General features: G+C 35.6%; 1 protein-coding gene across 3 annotated transcripts in view; it reads left to right on the forward strand.

The window, feature by feature from the left end:
- Positions 1-27309, forward strand: part of METTL25 (methyltransferase like 25) — a 197956-nt gene that overhangs the window by 57299 nt on the left and 113348 nt on the right. For 2 of the 3 annotated variants that reach the window (XM_031463060.2, XM_031463059.2), the window contains exon 12: positions 133-241. In XM_031463060.2, the coding sequence (XP_031318920.2) occupies positions 133-225 (93 nt within the window). In that variant the 3' untranslated portion in view covers positions 226-241. Of the gene's footprint in view, positions 1-132; positions 242-18508; positions 18774-27309 lie in introns of those variants that run through there. The other variant, XM_031463058.2, reaches the window with a different exon arrangement.

Consider the following 27309-nt stretch of genomic DNA (forward strand, 5'->3'; position numbering starts at 1 on the left):
TTCAACAGAAAAAAATTTTTTTTATATAATTTGTGTTTTTACATGGTTTTTGTATTCCAGTATATGGTCTGACATCTTTCGTTTTTACCCTCAACAAATAGTTGTCTGTTTAAATCAGTTATCTCTTTGCAGGATGATATTGCATGGTCTGCGCTTGTGAAGTTGTTTGATCCTGTGAAATCTCCCAGGTGTTATGCTATTATTGCGCTGAAGAAGCAGCAGTGATTTCAGTTGAAGCAAGGTAATAGATGTATCTGTTTGTGGAACCTATTGCTAATTTTGCTTTTTTAAACATTAATGCCATGTTACATAAGTATTTGAAAAACATTTCTAAGTATTTTAAATAGACGATAAAATAGCAGCTAACAACAGAATGCCTTAATCCATTTTTCCATTGTCAAAGCATACATTAATGAAATAAGAACTCATGAAAATATTGTAAAAGGACTGACCTACATTCCTAAGTTAGTACATCCATGGTAATCTGCGTCTTGCTTCCTGTTCAATATCTGAGACCCATGATATTTGCTAACTGTTTTACTGACTTAAAAACAGATAAAAGGTATAGGTGTATGTATAGTAGAACCAGTTGGGTCTGAAGATCATTTACATTTTCTTCCATCTTTTGGAAGGATTTACCATGTTATCAGGAGGGAAAAATTCACGCTTAAATAAATGCCCAGGAGCCAGGATAGACATGAAAAGGGCCTAATATAAAGCATATTTTATACTGCCTTTTAGTCTAAATTAACGCGAGGAAATATTCCATGTCCTTAAAGGAATATGCACCTTAAAGGTGAGATATTCACTTTAAAGATTCTTGAGGCTATTTATCTTACTAAAATGAAGGATGGGTTGGCACTTACTGGAATTGCTTTTTGCTCTTTAAAAGGCCAGTCTAAGAAAAGCAAGAGTGAATAAGACAAGGCCAGCCTCTGCCCAGTGTGGTAAATGTTCCTTTCATTATTAAAAAACTTGAGGTTTCTAATACACATGGAAGAGATGGACAGCTGGGAAAAAGCTTCCTTGATGCTCAGAGACTGTGTAAAATTCTTCCAGAAGAAAAAGTAACTCTTTCTTAAATTTCAGAGTCTATCCACAGATGAGAATAGTTCTTTGCTTTAGGTTGTGATACTGAGTTTGCAGCCAGTATACAAGTGAATGATCAGCTGCTTTGAAGAGCAAGTACAAAGCTTTTTATTCTGAAATTTTCAGACTTGTCCAGAAATGGAGCATAGAATATAATGAATCCCCACGTACACATCACCAACTTCACTAATGATCAGCATTTACCCGTGTTGTTTCATCTGTGCATACACAAGCAGGCGCACACACACACCCTTGCCACCACACCCATCTTCCCCAGAGAATTCTAAAGCAAGTCTCAGGCAGTTTGTTATTTCACATATTTCATATACTTTAGTATATATTTCTAAGTTATGGATTTTTTTCCGTAATAATCTGTTACTTGTCCTCATTCACATTTCCGTGATTGGCTCGAAATTTCTTTTATATCAGTTTGTTCAATTCAGAATGAAAACAGGGTTCACCCATTTTCATTTGTTTGATGTGTCTCTTATTTTACTCTCTTTTATTTCCTCATATTGTTTGCTATATGAGTAGCTATCTCAGAAGGAACAGAAAACCTTTCCAGCCTACTTTCTTTCCTTTTATCATTTCAATTTCTATATAAAATTTTACACGTTTTTTCCTGAAGCCCAAATAGTTGTATAACATTCTTTTCCCATTATAATAAAGAAAGAAAAGAACCTTATATGTGTAAAGCTCTGTTTAATGTAGGGAAGTGCATTACAACTGTTTTAACCAAGGAGACTATTTTATAGTCACTTCCGAATGTTTTAAAACACTGTCAGAAATTGCGTTTACCAATTAACAGCTTTCCAGTTTTTATTAATCAGAGAAAAATGTGAGATCCCAGCATCTAATCAACATGAAATGACCTGTATGATCACACTGAGATGATAAGATCTTAGCAAGAGGCAAAGAAATGTAATATTTTGGTAGATGAATCCCCATTGCAATGTTTGTAGACTCTCATCTCATAAAAACTGCTCTGTGATAACTCATTTACAGTTGAGCTGAAGAATGTGGTGCATTGGCAGGGGCACCATTTCTGACAGTTACTTTCTGGGTGAGTTAAAGCAAGACACTTAATACCTCAGCACCTCATTTGTAAAGTAGGGTTTTATTTGATATTTATTTTATAAACATTTATTGACTGCCTACCATGTGTCAGAGATTATGCTAGATAGGCACTGGCACTATGGAGACAAACAAGAGATATGTCCCTGCCTCAGAGTTCACAGTCCAGCGAGGAAGTCAGTAAAATTACTAATTACACTAGTCAGTACTGTAACTACTCTACAGCGCTGGGAGGGTCAGGGCGCAGGATTCTGTAAGGTATCTTCAAATTAACAGACTTGGGGGAAGAAGAACTCAGTAGTATTAGTACCATAGTTTAGATTCACATGAGTTGTTTTGTGTCCTTGTCTGTCACTTAACTGTTCAGTGTGCCTCAGTTTTCTCACTGTAAAAATAACTTAAGAACAGAGTTAACTCATACGGTTGTTATGAAGATTAAAGGAATAAATATATGTTGTTGAATTCCCCCAAAATATCTCCAGGCACCCTGTTAATAAAGCAAAACTAAGTTTATTGGAATTCTCTGCAGTAATAGAGGACTTCCCCTTGACAGTTCTGACAGTCTCTGAAGGGGGAAGTCAGTGGAGTATATTTATAGGATTTGAAAGTCTGGGCTCTAGTTTAAGTTCACTTTTTAAAGATGAAGAACAGACTGGGAGTTGGAAAAGTTTGTGACATAAGCTTTATGGTTAGTATCTACAGTGAAGTGAGGGTCTTGAAGCAAGTCTTGATAAGTAAACTATTGCTTGATAAGAGAACCCTTTGGCAAGGTGAACAGATTGTTTGCCTGAGATAAATTAATATATTGGAACTTCCTGAAACAATGAAGTTATTTATTGGTTTACAGTCTTATCTTCTTTGGGCAAAGTTTTCGTGTAACAAATAAATCATGTTAACACAGGTGGTCTCAGTTCTTAGACCTCATAGCTCTTTTATATTGATGTAGATGGTTGTCATTCTCAATGTAAAGGACGTAATTCCTGGCACATAATGCGTAATATAAAAGCAATATTTGTGTTTTTAAGTGCCCTAGAGGGAGAGAAATGGGAACTTAACCATGTTTATAACATTGATTTTACAGGAAAAATACAAAATGTATTCTAAGTTCTAACCAGACAACTTATGAATGAATTGTTAGTGTCCCCATTCAAAATCTGAGGAATTGTCTGTGTTTAAAAGTAGGTTTGATTATTGGATAAAGAACATTACTTTATGTTCAGTGGATAAGTTCACAGTAATTTTACTTGCTGACATAATCTATTATTTTAAGATTAATATTTATTCTAGGATAATTTCTGACAATGATTATTCTGTACCAGTAGATATAAATGTAGAGATTTATACAAAAAAACCTCCATACTAGCTGCATCTGAACATTGTTCTTTAATCTGTGTTTCTGTTTACTGTGCATAATAATTAGTAGTAGTATTAATAGTATACTTATTGTTATTGCCCTCTTTAACATGCACGGTTATTCCAGTCTTTGTCATAAGGCATGAGTCATCCCCCGCCCCGACCCCAGCCCCGGATGGCTATGAGCTAAATTGACTGCTTTATTTTTATACATATGTTTGATTTTTTTTATTGAGGTATAGTTGATTTACATATTATCTTTCAAGTGTACAAAGTAGTGATTCACAATTTTTAAAGGTGACACTCCATTTATATTATTATAAAATATTGGCTATATTTCCTATACTGTATATCCTTATAGCTTATTTGCTTTATACATAGTAGTTTGTATTCTTAATCCCCTACCACTATCCCTCTTTCTTTTCCTCTCCCCACTGGTATCCACTAGCTTGTTCTCTAAATCTCTGAATACATTTCTTTTTTGTTATATTCATTGATTTGTTTTATTTTTTAGATTCCATATATAAGTGATAACATACAGTTTTTCTCTTTCTCTGTCTGACCTATCCACTAAGCATAATATCTTCCAAATCTATCCATGCTGTTTCAAGTGGAAAAATTTCATTCTTTTTTATGGCTGAACAGTATTTCATTGTGTGTGTGTATATATATATATAAAGTACATATATAAATACATAGAAAATTCCCATATGCTTTATTTTTTTCCTTCTAGTTTTATTGAAATGTAATTGACATACAGCACTGTACACATTTACAGTTTATGGCATAATGATCTGACTTACATCATGGAATGATTGGGATAATAAGTTTAATGAACATCCATCAACTCATATATATACAAAATTAAAGAAATAGAAAAAATGTATTTTTCCCTGTGATAAAGACTTTTAAGATTTACTCTTTTAAAAACTTTCATATGTAACATACAGCAGTGTTAGTTATTTTTATCAGTGTTTTACATTATATCCTTAGTTCTTATTTATCTTATAACTAGAAGTTTGTACCTTTTGACTGCCTTCGTCCAGTTTCCTCTCCCTAAATCCCCCCCCTCAGGGACACCACAAATCTGATCTCTTTTTCTATGAGTTTGTTTGTTTTTGAAGTATAATTCACTTACAACACTATGTTAGTTCCTGTTTCGCAGCACAGTGATTTCATATTTCTATCCATTTCAAGATGATCACCATGATAACACTAGTAACTCTAGTTAGATCTGTTATGATACAAAGATATTACATAGTTATTGACTGTAGTCCCCACACTGTATATTTCATACCCATAACTCATTTATTTTGCAATCAGAATTTTGTAACTCTTAGTCTCTTCACCTGTTTCTTTCCTCCCCTCTGACAATCATCTGTTTGTTGTCTGTGTCTATGAATTTGTATCTCTTTAGTTATGTTTGTTCATTGGTCTTGCTTTTTAGATTCCGCATGTAAGTAAAATCATATGATGTTTGTCTTTCTCTATCTGACTTATTTCACTTAGCACAAATCTCTCAAGGTCCATCCACATTGTCACAAATGGCAAGGTTTCATTCTTTTTTATGGCTGAATAATATTCTATTATATATATATTATATATATGTATATACATATCACATCTTCTTATTCATTTATCTCTCAAAAGGCACATAGATTGCTTCCATATCTTGGTTTTTGTAAATAATGCTGCAGTGAACATAGGAGTGCATATATATTTTTGAATTAGTGTTTTTAGTTCCTTCATATACTGAAGAGTGGAATTACTGGATCATATGGTAGTTCTATTTTTAATTTTTTAAGGGATCTCTGTTTTCCATAGTGGCTGCATCAATTTATGTTCCTACCAGCAATGCACAAGGGCTCTCTTTTTTCCACATCCTCACCATATATTTGTCATTTGTGTTCTTTTTGATGATAGCCACTCTGACAGTGTGAGATGATACCTCACTGTGGTCTTGATTTGCATTTCCCTGATGACTGGTGGTGTTGAGCATCTTTTGGCCATGAAAATGTCCTCTTTGGAAAAATGTCTCTTCAGATGCTCTGCCCATTTTTGATTGGGTTGTTTATGGGGTTGTGTGTGTGTGTTTGATGTTGAATTGTATGAGTTCTTCCTAAATTTTGGATATTAACTTTTTATTGGATATATTGTTTGCAAATATCTTCTCCCATTCAGTAGGTGATCTTTTCATTTTGTTGATAGTTTCCTATGCTGTGCAAAGCCTTTTAGTTTGATGTAGTCCCATGTGTTTATTTTTGCTTTTGTTTCCTTTGCCTGAGGAGACATATCCAAAAAAATATTACTGAGACCGATGTCAGAGAGCTTAATTTCCTATGTTTTCCTCCAGAATTTTTATGGTTTCAGGTTTTACATTTAAATTTTAATCCATTTTGAATTTATTTTTATGCACGGTATGAGAGGGTAGTCCAGGTTGATTCTTTTGCATGTAGCTGTGCAGTTTGCCCAGCACCATTTATTGAAGAGGCTGTCTTTTCCCCATAGTATATTCTTGCATCCTTTGTCGTAGATTAATTGCCCATTAGTGTGGGTTCATTTCATCAGGGAGCATGATATTCCAATCTTGCTCTTTCTCAAAATTGTTTTGGTTATTCAAGGACTTTTGTGTTTTAATACAAATTTTAGAATTATTTGTTCTCATTCTATGAAAAATGCCACTGGAGTTTTGATAGGGTCCCATAGGCTTTAAATATAAGAATTATGCATCTAAATAACTTTTGAGTCAAAGAAGAAATCACAGTGGAAATCAGAAAATATTTTGAATAATAATGAAAATAATTGAATTGAATTATAATGAAAAAATTATAAAATTTTTGTTACACATTGTAATTTTCATTGCAAATTACACATCAAAACTTTTGAGATGAGCTAAAACCATGATATAAGGAAACAATAGCTTTAAACACATATTAGAAAAGAAAAAGACCGAAGATTAAAAGATAACTGGTTAGTGGAAGAAAAATATGCAGAGGAATAATTAACACCTCTTAAGTTGGTTCTTAGATAACTAATAAAATTGACGTAACTCTGGCAAGAGTAATCATTTAAAAAAAAATAAGAGTATTCAAATAACCAATATCAGGAATATAAAAGACAGCATCACTGTGGAGCCTGCCAAAATTCTAATGGTAATATGAATATTATGTACAACTTTATAATATTTTTTGAAATTTAAACATTTGTATACAATGGAGAATTTTCTCCAAGAAACACAATATGCCAAAGCTGCCTCAAGAAGAAAAATAAAACATGAATAATTATATAACTATTAAATTGAATCTGCAATTAATCCTTTATTAATTCCCTATATCTCAATAAAAGTATGTTGTGGGTGCTAAATATAATTCAGCCACCCCAGTATCTTGTTAGTACACAACTAGGTGACTATGATGGTGCTAGACACTAAAGGTTGGAGAGAAGGATTTAGAAACTTTTGATAGTTCCTAATCTTCAGGAGTTCATACTCTAATCATTGAAACACATACGAGAGGAGTATGGTAGAGGTAAGATTTAGATAATGACATTTAGGAGAAGAAAGTGTCTACATAGACACACAATCCTTTACCATGAACTGTGTCCTAGACTGTTCACTTCTGTCCCATTCTTCCTCTTAATTACAGTTTCCTTTAGGTTGTTTTTAAATGTGGTCAGTAGAACGGCTTGTTTTCATGGAGGAGGACTGTTTAAGAAATAATCTGCTATGTGAAGTATGTGCTCTGGTTCACCTGTGACCAAAGAAACTCAAAGGCTCCAAACCTCCCCAAATGATTTGTACTTGGCCAATGATGTTACAGCTACACGTGTGGAAATTTATTAACTGATGTGTTTACCTCAGTGGATTGCCTCATTAAGTTTGCAGATATTCTATCAATGGAAGACCTTTTTTTAAAAAAGTGTACTACCTTTATTAGAATTTTCCAATGCACAATGTAGAATAAGAGAGTTAACACATTTCAGCACAGAACAAAGGGGAATGTATTTAAATCTCATGGGAGGAAAAGCCTAATTTTAGAAAAACAGAGAATGTATGCAAATTCCAACCTGAAATTCAACATGTTGCTTTCCACTTGGTCAACATAGGATTTGGTGTGCATCAGCTAATGATGTTGAACTAAATGCACATGTATTCTGAGTTAGCTGCCCTCTCAGGAAAGAATCCAGTCTTCTAATACTGTTCCGACACTTCTAAGAAAAAGAACTCATGGTGGTTTTCCATCAAGTAAAGTATACTCAAATAATGTGTTTCTTGGGAAAGATAAAACAATTCCAGATCCATTTGATTATAACAGTAGACATCTCTGGTGCTCTGGTGACTTCAGAGTATTTCCAATTTTAGTAGACAGTATAACTGTGCAGGTAAACCTCTGTGAATAAAGGCATAAGGGACAGATTTTAAATCATACAGAAAAAATAATGTTAGTGCTCTATTTCTCCTTAACTCAAAAGGACAGAAGTAAAAATAAAACTGAAGGCAAAGGAGGATTCACTTTTAGTTTTCAGTATATTGACCATCATTCTGTGTGTGCAGACAATGCCTTTCAAGTGTCCACATTTACATTACCAGCTTATACTATATTCAGGAAGCTACCTCTTAACAACAGGTTATACTGTATTGAAAAATGATATTTAGTAGTTTTGAGGGTCAGCATTTACAGTATAAGAACTGAAAGCTCTTGCAAGATAAATGATTTTCTTGGATTACTTTTCTCTTAAGAATAGCAAGTACTGTTCTTTATCTTGAAAATAAACAGATTTGAAATTCTTTTAAAATATACTTCATATTTCAGATCTCTAGCACAGTTTTAATACCCACTTTTGTTAATGAGGTTATTGGTAATGTGTTTTCATTCTCATAAATTGGTTGCAGATGCTTAGAGAAGAAAGGATTTCATTAAAATTACTGCTATTAATAGCATACCTCCTACCTTTAAGATTAATGAAACAATACTAAATTCAACCAAGATCTCCTTAGTGTTCTGTTATTATGAAAATTAAAACTTTATATCCCTTGGAATTTTGTTTAGTTAAATAAGTAAAGCTATGTTATAGAGCTTCTGAAGGTCATAGTAGCCTACTGGAGTCACATCAAATACACATTTAATTTATGTCCTGATTTTTAGATTCTAACCTTTCTCTAAGATACAAATGCATAAGAAGGATAGGATAGCTGTTTGTTGGGGCCAGAATAGAAATGCTATCTTGGAAAGTTAGACTAAGCAGAAGACTAAATCTCTCTAACTTTTTGAAGAGCAGGGTATATGTACTTCTGATCAAGTAAGACATATAAAGTCCAATGAAACTTTTTAAAAACTATTTTTATTAAAGTATAGTCAGTTTACAATGTTGTGTCAATTTCTGGTGTATAGCACAATACGTCAGTCATATAGGAACATACATATATTCATTTTCATATTCTTTTTAACCATAAGTTACTACAAGATACTGAATATAGTTCCCTGTGCTATACAGTATAAACTTATTTATCTATTTTATATATATAGTAGTTAGTATCTGCAAATCTCGACCTCCCAATTTATCCCTTTTCTCCCCCTTCCCCCTCTGTTTAACATAAGTTTATTTTCTATGTCTGTGAGTCTGTTTTGTAAATTTTTTTTTTTTAGATTCTACATGTAAGTGGCATCATATGGTATTTTTCCTTCTCTTTCTTGGCTTACTTCACTTAGAATTACATTCTCCAGGTCCATCCATGTTGCTGCAAATGGCATTATTTTATTATTTTTTATGGCTGACTAATATTCCATTGTGTAAATATACCACAATTTATTTATCCAGTCATCTGTTGATGGACATTTATGTTGTTTCCATGTCTAGGCTATTATAAATAGTGCTTTATGAACATTGGGGTGCATGTATCATTTTGAATTAAACATCTATGAACTGGGTGTTTTCACAATAAACCTCAATCCTTAGAACAAACTAATTCAATAATATACATTAGGAATATAAATCCTTAGTATCAGAACAGTAGTGTAAACCCAAGGAGCAAGCAGTAATTCTTTAGAATAGTTCACCCATTCTTCATTCACTGTAAGGATTTAATTGTTATCTTGAAAGCATAATGATTTCAATGCTCAGTATCTACTTACAGACTTCCTTTTTGTTTTTCCCTTTTGTCTAGCTCTGTGGTACCCAAATTTGGTGAGCCAACGATTTAAAGTGTAAAGTACTGTATTCAAAACTAAACAACCATGTAAATTTATTTTCCATAGCAATGTGTTCTCATTGGAAACAAATCTAAGAGATCTTTCAGCTCACTGTTCATAGGTTTGAGAAAAAAATTCAATATTAAGAATCCTATTGACATTCCAAATAATGTATCTTGTGTTTACTACTTTGGGTAATAGATTCATACTTAGCTTTTATTGTCTTATAGGTATATGCTAAGTTAAAATCAGAAGTTGGCAATTTAAAGTAAAAAGTTGCAGCCCAAGGTCACTTTTCAAGGAATTGAACACCATAAATAGTGGTTAATTGTAACTTACTTAGGAAGATCAGTGAAAATCAAGAAGCTTCCTGCCCATGATATTAACTTTAATTTTAATTTTAAAATAAATCTTAAGATACTTGCTAAAAATAAACCCAAGGATAATTGCTAATTATTAAATACCAAATACTTTGACATTTTACATATCATATATACAAGGGCCAACAAAAAAATCAGAGAGGAGGTTTTATGAAGAGGTCTGTAAATAAAATTTGAAAATTCCGAGGCAAAATTTCAAAAACAGCCACCCAAACAGATGACCACACAGCATAATATTAGGGCAGTAACATTCCAAAAAAGCTGGTGGGCATTTAGCAATGCTTAAAACTTCAACGTATGATTTACAGAATGTATTTCTTAGTTACCAATACAGATCTTTCTGGACACCAGAGTGATAAATAAAAATTATAAGAAAGTATTCCAGTATATACTAACACTTCTTTTTACATTTAAGTCCACACCGGTGGCATACTTCCTTGTCCAAAGATGAGTTTCCAGTCATAGAAATAATATGGGAAGCAAAGATTAAAACAGGAAATTCCCTGAATCACTTTTTTTCCTCCAGTTAGCTGAGCTTAGAGTCTTATTACTCAGAAATGCTCTCCACGGACCAACAGCATCAGCATCACCTGGGAACCTGTTAAAAAGGCAGAATCTCAATCCCTACCCCAAACCTGCTCAGTCAGAATGGGTATTTTAAGGAGATCTCCGAGTGCTTACCGTTGAAGAAGACAGCCCCTTTAAGGCTCCTCTGAGGTAGTTTTATGCCCAAGAACACAGAAGACCCTGCCAGGCCCCATAGTGTCTGCTGTATTCCAAGGCTGGGGAGCATACAGATCTCAAGGGAACTCACAACCTTGCCCTAAACGGACCACGTCTTGGCTCCTGCTCCCTCTCTTCCTCTTCGGTCACTGCCAAAGAATAAATACAAAGGAGACAAGAATTTCACAAATCCCTCCTGCCTTCAGCTGACATTCTTTAACAGGCATTACTCCAAGGGGACTTGTTAATAAATTTGGGGGGTTGAATTATGGTGATTTTTGCAGCCATTTCTCACAACTGACTATGACCATGTTTTTTGATTATAATGTAAAAGATTTAATTTGAAAGTTAAATTTCACAGTGTGAAAAGATTCTATATTATCCATATATCTACCATAAAACTCTTAACTTTTGAAAAATATATACAGAAATTAGGAGCAGCTCTTCAAAAGGCCTTCATATCTTTTGGTGGACTCTCCACATCATATGTTGTGCTTTTTTAAGTCTCTGATTATGTTATCTTTCACCCATGGGATCTTTTCATATTAATAAAGATAGCAAACCTATTGGCATTGGAATTTGCACAGAATTTATTAAGAGAATCAAGATACAGTGAATCTATTAAGGCAAATGAATCAGGTTCCTGGGCTAAAGCTCAAATTGCCTTAACATAAAAGCTGTCATTTTTACAAATCTTTGAAAAATGAATAAGGCATTTGGCTCCCAAATAATGTAGTCATACCATTTAATACTCTTTATTTTCTCTCTTCTTGTTTAAAAAAAAATGAAGAAAATATATTAAAATTACTCATATTCCCACAACCAAGTAGTTACTTTCAGTTGATCCAAATGCGTGCATTGTTTATATTTGCCTTAACAGTCAATATACCATCTTATATTCTGCTGTTTTTACTTAACATGTAATTAACATTTTCCCTTGATTCTCCATTGCAGTGATCATTTTTAATGACTTAAGAGTCCATCCTAATGAGATACACTCTGTTTATCCATTATTTTATTGTTAGACCTTCAGGTTGTTTCTGACTTCCTGGTATTGTACCTAAGACTGCTACAAACACCTTTGAGCATATGGCATTATTCTTTTCTTCAATTATTTACTCTCTGTGGGTATATTCCCAGAAGTAGGATTGCTATTTAAGGGTTAATGATGTCTATTAAATACATTGTATACATTAACTATTTAGGAACTCTGCTTTTTTTCAAGCCAGGGCCAAATTTGCCATTTTTAAACAAATATATAGGATATTTGGATCTAATTTTTTCTCATAAAAGCTTCCAGCTTGTGGAATCATTGGTGGTTAAACAAAGGATCCATAGACAGCTTCATGACAGTGAACTGCAAACCTTGAATGGTCTCCTGCGGAGATATGTGTATATAAAATACAACGAAACTTAGGCAAGCAGTCTGCTCATGACTAGAGAGCGATCAGTTCAGATAACTGAAGTCTTCTGCATAAATGTGCCAGTAAATTAAATTTAAATACACCCTCCAAAAATGCACAAATGACCAGTCACCAAATATAAGAATAAATACAAAGAACTCTTCTGTGTGCCCCAAATGATTATTAAAAAAAAAAAGAAAAACAAAACTACAATTTAATCTTTGTTGCAAACTGTTTTTCTCTGCCCCAAAGAAACCACCTCCAATCTAGTAAATGCTAAAAGCATATAGTTTAACTGAAATTATGAACAGAGAAAGCCAATTTAAACAGATGTCATAATCAAAAAAAATTTACCCCACTTACATGTATTAGTTAATAGATGTCAAAATGGCCAGCTTGACAGGAAGAGAAGAAGGAGCCACTTCAGTTATAGATTTCATGAAATCCCCCTAGAAGTTCCTCTTATATGCAGTCCAGAGGTGTTGCATAAGCCCCTTCCTGGCGAGCAGGGATACATCATCAGTTTCTTTGACAGTTTTGAAAGTCTACTCTCCAGATTGCTCTTTCACCATTCCAGTCTCCATTGAAGCTTCCAGTACGTTAACATAATTCTAGATTCACTACTCTCCAGTGTGCTGGTATCTGAGAGCTCTCTCTGAAGAAGTCTTCTTGAATGGCTAGATCTGTTTAAAAAATTTTGGAGGTGACTCCAGCTTTCTCTTTTTCTTATACACATACATACCATTTATACACAGGGTCCTTGGCAACTCCTCAAATTTTAAAACGTTTTTTAAACTCCAAATGACATGATGGATTATAATAATAATACCAACTAAATATTTATTGAGTGCCTACTTTGTGCTGGAGGTGCTATTCTAAGCACTTTATATTTATTAACTTATTTAATCCTTACAACAGTCCTAAGAGGAAGGGGCTATATTATTTCTGCTGCTTTACTGAAGGGAAAATTGAAATACAGAGAGGTCAAGTAGGAGACTTGCTCCAAGTAGGAGAAGGCAGGGAAGAACTATGAAGTGGTAAAGTCAAAGTTCATATCCAGGCATTCTGGCTTCTGACTGCTTAACCACTACAGATACTGTCTTCTTGATTATTTGAGGGTCTTCTGTGTCTTTTTTTTAATTTCCTCTCGAGAAAATCAAGATATTTGTAGATTCAAAACTCTGCAGACCTCAAGCAATTGATGATTCCTTGGTTGTCCTGCCTCTAAAATGTAGATCTCATTATCTATCAATCACATGGATCTGTTTTTGCATATGGCTAGAATAATACTTGGTTTTTCCTTAGACAGAAACCTAAAAAAAGTTTCCTTGTTAAAATGAAGGAAAATATGTGTACAACTAAAGTCATAAGTAAAGTGATTTTGAATATTCTGCCTAAAATAATAATAGATACTTGCTTTATGTTTTATATTGAAAAATTAAAGCTGAGAGTTCAAGTCACTTTTCCCAAAATAATTTAACTAAAACTGGGAGGTGCTAAAACTCAAAGTAAATAAGTTACAGACAATATTCAGAGAAGGCCACTCAGTGACATGTCTGGAACAAGACAGACAAAGCTATTCTCAACGTGCTCTCTTCTGGCTAACATGTAATTGCTATTTTGTAGCAGTGACCACTTTCAGCCCACTTTAATCCTCCTTCCTTCTATTAAAATTTTAAAAAAAAGTAAGACCAGTTATTCAATTTCCCTAGCTTTTTTGACAACCGACAACCTCCCAATCAAAACTGGACCTCACATTTTTAAATCCTCCCTACAACCATTCACTACAATCCAAAGCCTGTAAGAAGCTCCTAAAAACTCTCTTACTGAGATGATCCATAATTCCTCTGGAGTGTATTGCTCCTGGCCACGGTAAGCAAAATAAATCTAATTCAGACTACAGTTTTGTTCTTAGTGCTCTTTGGTTGATGTACTCTAAAAGTTTCTAGATTGTTTGACTAGGTGAAAGGTGTTTGCTGAAGTACACAGAAGAGCAATATTGGGGAGAGCACTGAAAATTCCACTTGGGTATGTTGAGTGGAGGTGCTGTTGAGCAATTCAAGCAGTGTTAAAGAAGCACTGGTCTATAAGGGTCTGTAGAACAAAGGGGAAGCCTGGATACAAATTGAGATGTTATCAACATATAGATGGAAATTGAAGCTGGAACATAGATGAGATCACTCAGTGCAAAAAGCATAGAGAGAAAAGAATGGGAAAACTAGGACTGAATCTTTTCTGCTGTTTTTGTTTCTTCTTTATGTTGGGTTTTTTTCTTTTTTTTGTCCGAAGTTCTTCAAATTCTAATTTTTTTTTAATTGAAGTATAGTTGTGGTAGCTTCTGGTGTACAAAATATTGATTCATTTATACAGATAATAAATTCTTTTTCATATTCTTTATCATTATAAGTTACTACAAGATACTGACTGTAGTTCCCCATGTTAAATAGTAGGACCTTGTTGTTTATCTGTTTTTTTTTTTTAATATAGTAGTTAGTATCTGCAAATCCCAGACTCCGAATTTATCCCTCCCCTCCCCACCTTTTCCCCCTGGTAACCGTAAATTTGTTTTCTATATTGAGTCTCTTTCTATTTTGTAAATAAGTTCATTTATGCCATTTTATTTTTTTAGATTCCACATATAAGTGATATTGTATGGCAGTTGTCTTCCTCTGATTTTACTTAGTATGATAATCTAGATCCATTCATAGTGCTGCAAATGGCATTATTTCATTCTTTTTTATGACTGAGTAGTATTCCATTATCTATATCTATATCTATATCTATATCTATATCTATATCTATATCTATATCCACCACATCTTCTTTACCCAATCATCTGTTGATGAACATTCAGGTTGCTTTTATGTCCTGGCTATTGTAAATAGTGCTGCTATAAACGTTGGGGTGCATGTATCTTTTCAAAGTAGCATTTTCTCCAAATGAATGCCCAGAAGTGAGATTACTGGATTATATAAGTCTGTTTTCACTTTTTTAAGGAATCTCCATACTGTTTTACGTAGCGGCTATATCAAATTACATTCCCACAAACGATGTAAAAGGATTCTCTTTTCTCCACACTCTCTCCAGCATTTATCGTTTGTGGCCATTCTGACCAGTATAAGGTAATACCTCATTGTATTTTTGGTTTGCATTTCTCTGGTAATTAGCAATATTGAGCATTTTTTCATGTACCTATTGGCCATCTGTATGTTTTTATTGGAGAAATGTCTTTTTAGGTCTGCTCATTTTTGAATTGGGTTGTTTGTTTTTGTTGTTATTGAGTTGTATGAGCTGTTTGTATATTTTGGAAATTAAGCCCTTGTCAGTCACATCATTTGCAAATGTTTTCCCCCATTCTGTAGGTTGTCTTTTTGTTTTGTTTATGGTATCCTTTGCTGTTCAAAGCTTATAAGTTTAACTAGGTCTCATTTATTTATTTTTGCTTTTATTTCTATTGCCTTGGTAGACTGACCTAGAAGAACATTGCTGTGATTTATGTCAGGGAATGTTTTGCCCATGTTTTTTCCTAGGAGATTTATGGTATCCTGTTTTATGTTTAAGTCTTTTAGCCATTTTGAGTTTATTTTTGTGTTTGGTGTGAGGGAGTGTTCTAACTTCACTGATTTACATGCGGCTGTCCAGCTTTCCCAACACCACTTGCCAAAGAGACTGACTTTTATCCATTGTGTATTCTCGCCTCCTTTGTTGAAGATTAATTGACTGGGTGTGTGGGTTACGACTGAATCTTTGAAACTCCAATATGAAGTTTCTGTAGAGAAGGATGATTAACAGAAGGGGCTGAGAAAGCACATCCAGAGATAAAGTAGAAAGACTAACAGCAGATCATCATATGAATCAAGGAAGAGGATATTTCAGGGCTTATTGAGTAGTCCAGTGGTTGAAAGCATTTGAAAACTCAAGTAGAAGAAAATGAAAAAGTTCCCACTGGAGTCTATTATTGATATTTTTGGTGAGCGATTTTTCAAAATGTTGATGGAAGCAGAAGCTGAATTAAGTGGTGGTGGAGTATTAGGTAAGCTAAGTGAAGAAAGAGAGGTCTTTCTTTTAAGAGAAGGGGCAGTGTGATAGTGCTATAAATAGTGGTTAAAAGAATGAATTCTAGAAAGAGGCTGATGGAGGTCAAATCTCATTTGTGTCCCTCACTAGCTGTGTGACCTTAGTTAGGTTACTTAACTTATTTGTGCTTCAGTTTCTCCATCTGTCAAATGAGGGAAAAACAATAACTGACCACATGCAGTTGTGAGAAGGAATAGATCATGTAATAGTGATCCTTGTATGTATAATAACCTTTCAATAAGGACTAGCAACACTTATTGCAGAAACATGAGACAGCATGACTCCTTTAGGGGCTTAAAGTAGATTAATGTAAATGGTGAGTATGGAAATAAGACCAGACAGGTTGACAGGGTCCTAGAGATGGAAGCCTTGAATGCCGTGCTGAAGAGAATCATTTCCTCTCAAGGTGTAAAGCTTCTCTTCACTGCCTCCCCTCTCCCGTCCCACTGCTACTGTCTAAGTACAGAGCCTCATAACTGCTCTTTTGGTTTCCTTGGCGTCAGTCTCTAACCCCTGCTTATAGCTCTTCCATAGCTTTCCCGTTTTCTTATAAGAAAATCAAAACTCTTTAGCGTGGTGTCCAAATCCTCTATGATGCTTTCTCTGCCTACTTCATCCATTTAATCTTTCTCTGCACTCCATCTAACCCAAGTTTCAAATTATCCAGACTTTCTGTGACTCCCACAACATCTCAAGTGTTGTCTCCATCTGGACTTTGCTCTCACCAATCCCTCTTCCAGGAAGGCTAACATCCCTTTCTCTTCCTGTCAACACTTCGTTCTGTTGTCCTTCAGTATTTACGAGCCTGCCCCACACTTAAATCACCATCCTTTTATTACATCCCAACTATACTCTGCCCAGATGACTATGACAGCATCAATACCACTTTATTGCACTTAATTTTAAAATGTTTGTGTTCCTTTATTCGACCTAGAGGGGCAGGAGATCTGTCATTTTTACTGTTTATCCTGTGCCTAGCAGTGAAAGCATTCAGAACATGTTGGAGAGGAAAGGGAGGAAATGAATACACTGATCCTCCAGGGGAGAAAAAAAAGAAAAAGAAAACTAGGCTGTCCTCTGAGAGAAAAGAATAATGCCCCGTAAGTGAAGTCATGAAGCTGATGATCATTATTTAAAATGTCCTCAAAAAACAAAACCAAACACAAAACCTACAGAGGATGGTGCAAAAAAGGGCACCATCCTCTTCCTCATAAAGTGTTATGTCACCTCAGCAGCTGGAAGCAGGAGCCCCCCCCCCCTCCCCGAGGACAGGCAGCCTGTTTCCCATCAGGATAATTGAATAAGGTGAAACAATTCCCTGAACTAAACAGCAACCCTCAAAAATGTAAAGATTTTTCATGTACACCCCTGTCCTAGCTAGATATGCGGCTGGCAGTTGCTCCATTGAGATCTTGATACACAAAGTGAAAACAGAGCCCATCACAAAGGAGTGGTCCCAGTGCTGTGGCAGACGCAGGTGGGCAAGGCTTGGGCACAGCTGCTAACGGTGCTGAGAAGTCAGTCAGTCCCTAATTAGCTGAGCAGCCCCTGCTGCTGCCTGGCTGGAGGAAATGCTCAAGGACAGTTTAAATAGGAATGTCTCTTGCTAATAATCTCTGTTTAGGATGTAATAAATGACTCATGTAGTCCAGGTGGGAGGAGACCCCCCACCCCTCTAGACTGGGCTGACGGGGAAGTTGGGACTGTGAGTCTGTCCCCATGTGTCCCGACCGTTTGCACCATGGCATCTAAGCACACGACCCTGCGCCCCTCACTAGTCTGGGACTGGAGGAGCTTGTAAAAGCCATGGAGGCGCACTGGAGAGCTCTTGGGTGGAGGATGCACTGAAGATGGCGCAGGACATGGAGACCGGCCCTTCCGGAAGGGCTCTGTCAGCCAAGGGCTCTGCACTCCTAGCAGCTTCTGGGGGTGGAAGGCGGGGAAGAGAGGCTGAGAGAAAAAACTCCGCCTGCCAGCATAGAATGGTAAATGCTAGCTGAGTATTCTCATCCAGACTGGGAGGCCGCTTGCCCTCTGCATTGCGAGAAAGATTGCCTTTCTGGACACATGGGGGTGGGGGTGTTGAGAGGCCGGCAGTGTGCATTTCCTCTCTGGGCCGTTCCTCTGCCCCGGGACTGCAGGCAGAGTCAGGTTTCACGCTCACACATTTTTCTGTGTTGAAGTCTCTTCTCATTCTGTTTAACGCTTCCTCGTTCTCTAGGTTTCCTCGTACGTGTCATTTCCTGTGGGAGGCATTGGCTGATACTCTGCCCACACCTCCAGCACCACCCAAGTGAGGGGTAAGGACATCATCTAGGTCACTTCTGTGTGTCCTCATGGGAGCACATGAGCAGTGTGTGTCGTGTGTCAGGCCTCCTTCCTCAAAGGCAGGAATCATGAGAAACACCCTTCAATCTTCTGATGTGGAGCATTGTTCAATCTCACATTTATGAATAAGATAAAATAATATAATACATTATATATTATATATTGTGATTATTTTATATGTGACAGAAGATGAAATAACACAAAGCTGGTAATATTTGCAATATTCTAAACTGAAGCATTAAAGACATTTTGAATGGACCTCCTAGGGTAGAGGGACAACCTGCACAGTAGGTCTGTGGAATCGGAACACAGAAGGTAGAGCTAAACCGTGTCTGTGCCAGGGACCCCTTTGCCAGTCTGAAATGCCTTTGGGCCCCTTCTCAAACAATTTTTTTACTATGTAGTAAAATACATTATATGACAAAGGAAACCAATCCTACTGAGGTAGTTACCAAAAGAGTTTTTTAAGATTGTAATTTGATAATATGTGTGTTTCTTTATTACACATTAAATAACAAGGTCAAGTAGCAGTTCTAAAAACTACTATAATTTTGAGGTAACAATCAGTGTAAGCAGTATTTGAAGATATCAGCCACAACTGTAATGTGACAGGAAAAGATCTGTGCCTTCTATTGGCAAGATTTTTTCAGGTACTGTCAGTACTACTGAGGTTTGTTGTCCGCATTTATAACTAAAGGAAACACTGAATTTCAATCAAAGATGAGAAAGAAGTAAGTTTTCTCCAGGATCCAAGATTATGGATGCCCTGAATTCTATCTGTGAATCCCCCTGGGTTCAGTAAACCCCCTGTCTGTGGAACACAGGAAAGCAGACCGCCTAAGATAACTAGTAAGAATAGCCATTCCTCCGTCTTTGGAGGAATGATATCTTCTCACATCAGTGCAAACTTCTACCTACACTATATAATAGACAACTGTTTCAGGAGTACTTAGATTTTTGGAGGATATCAGTATTCACTTTAAAGACTTACTATAGGGGAGAAGATACAGCTCAGTGTTAGAGTGCATGCTTAGCATGCAGGGGGTCCTGGGTTCAATCCAGCACCTCCATAAAAATAAACAAACAAACAAATAAACCTAATTATCCCTCCTCCAAAACAAACAGACAAAACCCCCAAAAATTTAAAAAATAAAATGAAGACTTACTATAAAACTATAGATCAAGACAATATGGTATCTATTTACAGATAGCTACACAGATGAATGGAACAAACTAATGAGTTCGGAAACAGACCCATACATATTTAGTCAGTTGATTTTTGACAAAGGTGTCAAAGCTATTTAATGGGGAAAAATACTCTTTTTAACTAGTGGTGCTAACAATTAAACAATTAGGTATCAAAATGAAAGAAAAAAAAAAAGAATTTCAACCTTTACCACATATCACATACAAAAAGTTACTTGAAATGGATTTTAGGCCTAAATATGTGAGTGAAAATTAAAAAGAAAAATCAAAATAAAATGTAGGAGAAAATATTTATGACCTTTGGTTAAGGAAATGTTCCTTAGGACATAAAAAACATACACCTTAAGCAAAAAATTTGACAAATTGGTCTTCATCAAATTTAAAATGTCTGCTCTTCAAAAGACACTGTTAAGAAAATGAAAAGCAGAACACAGATTGGTAAGAAATATTTGCAGAGCACATACCTGATAAAAAGCTTGTAGAGTATAAATAGTCAGACTCAGTAAAAAGAGAGGCAAGAAATTTACACACACTTTTCACCAAAGAAGAGATACAAACAGCAATGAACAAATACAATGAACAAATACAAAAATATTCAATATCATTAATCATCAGGAAAATATGAATTAAAAGGAGAGAACCAATACACATCCTTTAGAATGGCTAAAATTAGAAGGATTGATGATACTGGCTGTTGGAGACAACGTAGACCAACTGGAGCTCTAAAGAAGGCTGATGGAAATGCAAATGATAGCTATTTTGGAAAATGACTTGACAGATTTTTATAAAGTTAAACCTACTTACTATATGACCCAACAGTTCTACTCATAGATATTTACCTAAGAGAAATGAAAACATAGGTTTGTACAGCAAATGTTAATAGTTGCTTTATTCTTAGCAGCCAAAAGTCCATCAATAGAAAAACAGATAAAGATACTGTGGTATATTCATACAACAGCATACTTCTCAGCAGCACCTAGCAATGAACTACTGACATCAGCAACAACATGGATGAATTTCCAAAGCATTATAGTAAATGGCTAAGTGAAATAAGCTAGACACAATAGACTACATGCTGTGTTTATATGACATTCTAGAAAAGTCAAAATGGTAGAAACAGATTGATCACTGGTTACCAGTGGGCTACAGGTAAAGGGAGAGATTGTCTACAAAGGGGCATAGGGAACTTTCTAGGGTGATGAAAATGTCCCACATGTTAATTTGAGTGGTGAACACACAATGTTTGGCAAAATTTATTAAACTATACACTTTAAAAAGGTGAATATTACTGCATGTGAGTTATATCTCAATAAAACCTGACTTCTATAAAATTCTAGTTTTATCGAAGAGAAATTATAAAGGATATTTAGTTGCTAGAGCTGAATTGTCAAGTTAGAGAATTCAACCCAAAATGAAAGGCATTTGTCCATACTCTGAATACAGAGAGGAACAGATGTATTGGCTCAGTGTCTTATTGAGTGTGCTTGCTATTTGGAAATTGGATTGTTTTGACAAATTACTTGCTAGCCAGAAAAAGCATTAAGGGATTATTTGTCCACTGTGATTTCAGATTTTTCCCTAATGATAAAATCATTTGAAACAAAAGAGGGCAGCCAAAGTAGTTTTACTCAGGGAGATACTATTTCATACATAGACATGTCAGAAACAGCATAAGCAAGAAAAGGAGATTGCTTCAATTTTTAATTTTTTAAACTTATTTCAAGTGTTATAAATAACAGCAGCAAGCAATTTCAATCCTAAATAGCACATAATTCAAATTTCCTACTAAGAGCATCTTCAACTTAAAGACTTGAAATCTTATGTGAATGTGGGTGTTAATAAACTTCACGTTGCAGTTTGGATCTTCACTTCTCAAACCACTTTAATACCTACTTTAATGCTAACTATTTGGGGATATCATCAGATTATATCACTGCTTTTGCTAATCTGATATTCTCCTACTGTGCTGTAGAACATTCTGCTTTAATAGGATTCTATGTATTTCAAGAATTTCTTTGTAAATAAGTGATGTGTCCTTCAATAAGGCAAAGAGAAGCTTTAAAATGCTCATAAAAGCAAAACTCTTCATTTATTTAATAGAGCATTAACATTATCTACCTTATCCAAAAGAGTTCTTTTCTCATCCACAGTTCATAGAATGAAGGACCACTACTTATTTTAAATGAGTCTCTGTGTAACTATCAAATTAAATGAATTAATTTTTACCTTTGGGCCTTTTCAAAGTATTGTCATAACATTAGTTATTTTAATGAACTGGTGGTAGATAATTTAGCTTATTTTTGTATTCTTTTTTTTTTTTTTACCAGAAAGACTAACTAACCGCTAAATTAGCTCATATTTTAATTTTTTTCCATAGATATTCTTGATCTCCAGATAACTGCTGTATTTACATGAGATTTATTCTTTTTGATCTCTAGGTCTGCTGCTTTCTAACACACTAGCTGCTAGCCATGTGGGATTATTTTAATTAGTTAAAACTAAATAAAAAATTCAGTCCCTCACGCACACAGGACAAATTTCACGTGCTCACTGGCCATAGGTGGTCCGTGGCTGTCCTGCTGGATGGCACAAACCTACAACTCTCTCATCATCACAGTGGTTCTATTGAATGGTGCTGGTCTAGATCAGGGTCAGAAAACTTTTTTCCTCGTAGTGCTGGATAGTAAAGATTTTAGAATTTATGGGCCAACAGGCAAAATTGAGGTTACTACAGAGGTACTTATACAACCATTTGAAAAATAGATCTGTTTAAAAATGGAAAAAACATTCCTAAGTCATGGGCTATATAAAGCAGGCAGCAGGCTGGAGTTGAGCCATAGCTTTCCCACCCCTGGTGCAGATCATTCAGTTCTTTATTCATTAAGAGCATCTTTTTTGTACACGTCTATGTTTTAAGCACTGGACTAAATGTTAAGTATAGCATAGTGAGCAGGAAAACATAGTCCCAGCTCTCATGGAATCCAGAACATACAGGAAAGTCACTATACCAAAAATTACACACTTAATTCAATCACATATTATAATTTAACAAATGAAATGAAGGAAATAAAAAGGGTGTTATGAAAGGAAGTAACAGGGGAATCTAAACTGGTATAAAAGATTGAGTTCTAAAAATTATCTGCAACTAGTATTATATTTTTAATACATGGCAACTGTTTAGACTTTCCAGCTGACCCATGTGCAAACAGCAGTGTAAAAATGAATAAATCTAGATATTTCTAAATGGATTTACATTCAAAGATAAAACATTCTTACACTTTCTGTTTTATGTAGGTAAACTAGTAGTACATCCAATGATAAAAGTTATATTTGCTAATGACATTGATATTTGGTGTTTTATTTTCCTCTACTAGAATTTTTATAAGAATAAAAACATATAAATTTAATGTTTCCTTATAACCAGAAAAACTTACCACAGATTAACTCCTAAAATGGCCCTAATTTTCTATGAATTCTTTATATCAAAATTCAAATTGAGGCCATTGTTAAGCAAAACAATGTCATACACATTAAGCTAGGCTTTGACAGATTTTTTTTAGAACACTTTCGAGTATTTTTTAGAATCCATCAAGATTTTACGTGGCTTCTTTTTATTTATGTGAACTCAATATACATAATTGGCAAAATAAAACAAAATAAAAATATATGCTATCCTATCTTCTCATATATTGGCAGTGTTTCTCAAGATTGTATTTAGTTGCACTTTGTAGTTCCTTTCAGTGTGGCCTTTTTTATGGTGGTGTCAGGTGCTTGATGTAAATCTAAATATTTAATCACTAAGCATGTGAGAGGGAGACTTGAGTGAGCAGAAACCATTCTAAATTGAGTACACACCTTGAATGACAAGTAGACCAAACTGAAATTGTTTACAGGTTAATTCATGCACCATATATCTGCTTTGTTTCAATAAATAAACCCTAACCTGTTACATATGGCTGATTATACATCAAGATGAGGATGAAATAAAGGGGATAAAATATTTCCGAGGGTCCTGACATAGAGTTTCAATTCTTCAATTTCACTAAAGTTAACAGACCCAGAAACCAGTCCTTCTGCTGACTCCGGTTTAAACTGTATTTTTATGGTGACAGATGAAGTGCACCAGGAAACTGGAATTTGACATTCTTTTTTACAGCTTCTTAGAGCAATACATGCTGGAATAATGCCAAGAATAGTGGAGTTTAAAAACAAAATTTTTAATTGTGATCGAATCTATCACAGAAAGATTCCACTTGTGAATCACTAGCTACAGCGTTGCTTTCTGTCACTTCTGCACAGCTGGCAGCCCAGAGCTGCTGCTGTGATTCTGTAACGCAGCTCTTGGTAAGAATGAAAGATTCTGGCCCCTTCAAGGAAAATGTCCTCAGTTCATCTTTCCTGAGAGAAAAAAGAAGTCATACCTACTTGACTCAGAGGGTGGAAGGCCAGGCACAGTCATCAGGTCTTAATACATCGGGGATAGACTCATAGATTTTCCTCCTGGACCATGGAGCTTTGAAGCACCCGAAGGTAAACCTGTAGATGAGCTCATCCTATGCTTCCGTCCAAGGTTCCTTTGCTCTCCAGGAAGGAGCTTGGCTCTGGTTCACTCACATAACCCGTCAGCCCTGAACCCGGTGCTCCTCTGACGGTTTCCGTCTGCTCGGACCTTTGATGCAGGAATTGGTGCTAGTGCAGAGGTAGAAGAGGAGCAGAACCAGCCGCTGGAGTTGTGAGAGGTGATGAGGTAGGAGGACTGGGCTGTGTCCCATCTGCTTACCGGCTCCACTCTTCATTTCTGTGTAGACTCTGTGTCAGGTGGACCACTGTGTCCTAATCCTGATTCTTGAGATCTCAACCATATCAAAATGTCTTTTGGCACAAGTCGACTTTCTACTTGAATTTCTGATGCTCCACTGTCACCATCTATCACTGAGACCCTTCACGCTTCCTTTTGATCCCTCTAGCCGCAGAAGAAGGCTAAAAAACTGGCTGGGCTCCCTTTCCCGCAGCAGAAGCTCTCTGCCTCGGACAAGATCAATCCTCAGACCCTAAGGAAAATGATGGCCAACAACTGTCAGCTTATTTCAGACAGTGGGTCTCCTCCCCCTGGAATTTTTGTTTACACTATTTCCTTATTTTCTGATATATTTTAAAATATGCGCCTTTTTTTGTAGTTATTTGCCCCTTTTTTGGTGGTTGCAGCAAAAGTGTTGGCTTGCCATGACCTACTACATCCTGGCCAAAAGCAGACCTATTAAGTTATTTTAACATACTGATCCATGTCTACTCCCCCTCATTAATGCCTCTGTTCTGTACAGCAAAAGGGAGACCTGTGGCAATGTAGCCTCTTTGGTGAAGGGATAGAAATGAGTGTAAAGTGTGCTTTATAGAATCTGGAAACAAACTATAAGCCTTTTCATTGGTACATATTTAAAGATACCACAAAGAGACATAAAACAGTTTTTTTAAAAAAAACAAACACACCCAAAAAAGCCAAAGTTTAAAATTGTCCAGTTATGATGACCTATGTTTTTTAACACAGGGATTCCTAAATTTATATAAATATAATTAATGTATTTAATATATTTTAATATTTATTTTTATTAGTAGAATGTTCAGAAACCCACTCTCCACCCTCATTTCTGTCCTTTTACACTTTGAGTAGCAGGCTGTCAACTGAGGAGAAGATGGAAGTGGGTTAGCTGTGTCCACACATCCCCAGCAATGTACTGACACACACCACCCACATGTACGTACACAGATGGCACTAACTGCGGCACGTAAATGTTATCATCTTACCCTATACTGTTACATGCTTTAAGGGCACAGATTGATACACTTACCAGTTGTTTTGTGATTTTTCAAATAAGCTTTTTATTTTGGAATAATTTTAGGTTTACAAAAAAGTTGCAAACATAGAGTTCCTATATACATCTCATCCAGTTTCCTCTAATGTTAACATCTGACATTCATACCATGCATTTGTAAAAACTAAAAGGCCAACATTGGTACATTAGTATTAACTCTAGACTTTATTCCGATTTCCGTCGTTTCACACTAGTGTCTTTTTTGTTTCATGATCTAATCCAGAATACTACATTGTTTTGTGATTTTTCTGTTTGATGTTTTGCAAAGTTTCACATTTCTTAATTCAGTGTCCTGTTTGTGCTTCTATCTAATCATTTAGTATTCATTTGAGAATTGTTTTCCAGTGCCATAGTGCCATGTTTTTCACACTCCAAACTCCTAAGCAGGCCTCTGAAGACAACTTGTGCCTTATTTATGATACTTTATATTAAAGTAACTGAAAATATTCAAAATAATGCTTACTTTGTGCAAAGTCCATGAACACATAAACGTCAAAATTGAGCAATAAATTTTTATTGATTTTGGAATTCCATTTAAGGCACTATTTTTCTGAACAGATTCTCATGGAAAAATATTTTAAAATATTGTTTCATAAAAATTTCTTTCCTACGGGATCTGAAAGTACTTTAGGTAGATTTTTAGTAAAATGAGTGATTTAAATACGATTTCAGATTGTCAGAATGATGAATGTTTTTTAATCATTTTATTACAGTGGTTTATCACTCAAGTTTATAGTCTGAACATCATTGTTTTCACTTGAGCTGAACAGCCGGCATTTTTCTGTTTGTTTTCCTTGTTGTCTACGCTACTCTGAAGCTCTTTCAATTTTTTAAAAAGGTCTTTTATTTGTGGGCCATGAGTGAGTATGCGTGAGCTGTTACCTTCAATGAAATAAGCATTGTGTGATTGAAGATTAACTAAGGGAATGGATCCTGCTTCCATTAAAAGCAGCAAGATATTCCTGGAAAAGCTATGAAAATATGCTTTTCCATTAAGGAAAAGCACTTATCAATGCTGCCAGTCCTGGTAAAGAGCGTCTACTCTAATATAAAGCAGACATTTCTTATACACGAGGAGGGCATTAGGATTGATCACCGCATAACCAACTGCCAGGTGGGACTCCGACTTCTGGAAGGAACTATGTAGCTCCCACCAAATACAGATGACTGCAAAGCTTGGCATCCGTTCAAGGGGGCGGCCATAATTCTGATGAAAGGTCTGGGCCTAGAGATCCATTTGGAAAGGTTTGGAATTAAGATGATTTAGCCTAAAGAGAAGATTACTAAAGCATGGGTCCCTCACTGGTGGCTTGAAGTCTTATTTTGTTTGGCCCAGACGGCGTGTTTTCTGTGTTGGTTTGTTTATTTAGTATTTGAATTAATTGCTGAACTCTGAACTACTGGAAGATTGCACAACCAAAATCTTAACTGCTCTCATTTCTACATGTCAGAGTAAGCTAGAGATGATGGGCGGGTCCTTTGTGAATGGGGCACGCCCTCTCTGGCTGTATCCAGTGTCCCCCGCACATGACTGCTTCCTTACCCTGCAAATACTAGTTACCATCTCGCCTTACACAGCTGTTTCTCTGGGATGAAAAGGCTGTTTCCACCAGGCTCT

Source organism: Camelus dromedarius, chromosome 11, assembly GCF_036321535.1.
Source record: "Camelus dromedarius isolate mCamDro1 chromosome 11, mCamDro1.pat, whole genome shotgun sequence".
Classification (NCBI taxonomy): Eukaryota; Metazoa; Chordata; class Mammalia; order Artiodactyla; family Camelidae; genus Camelus; species Camelus dromedarius.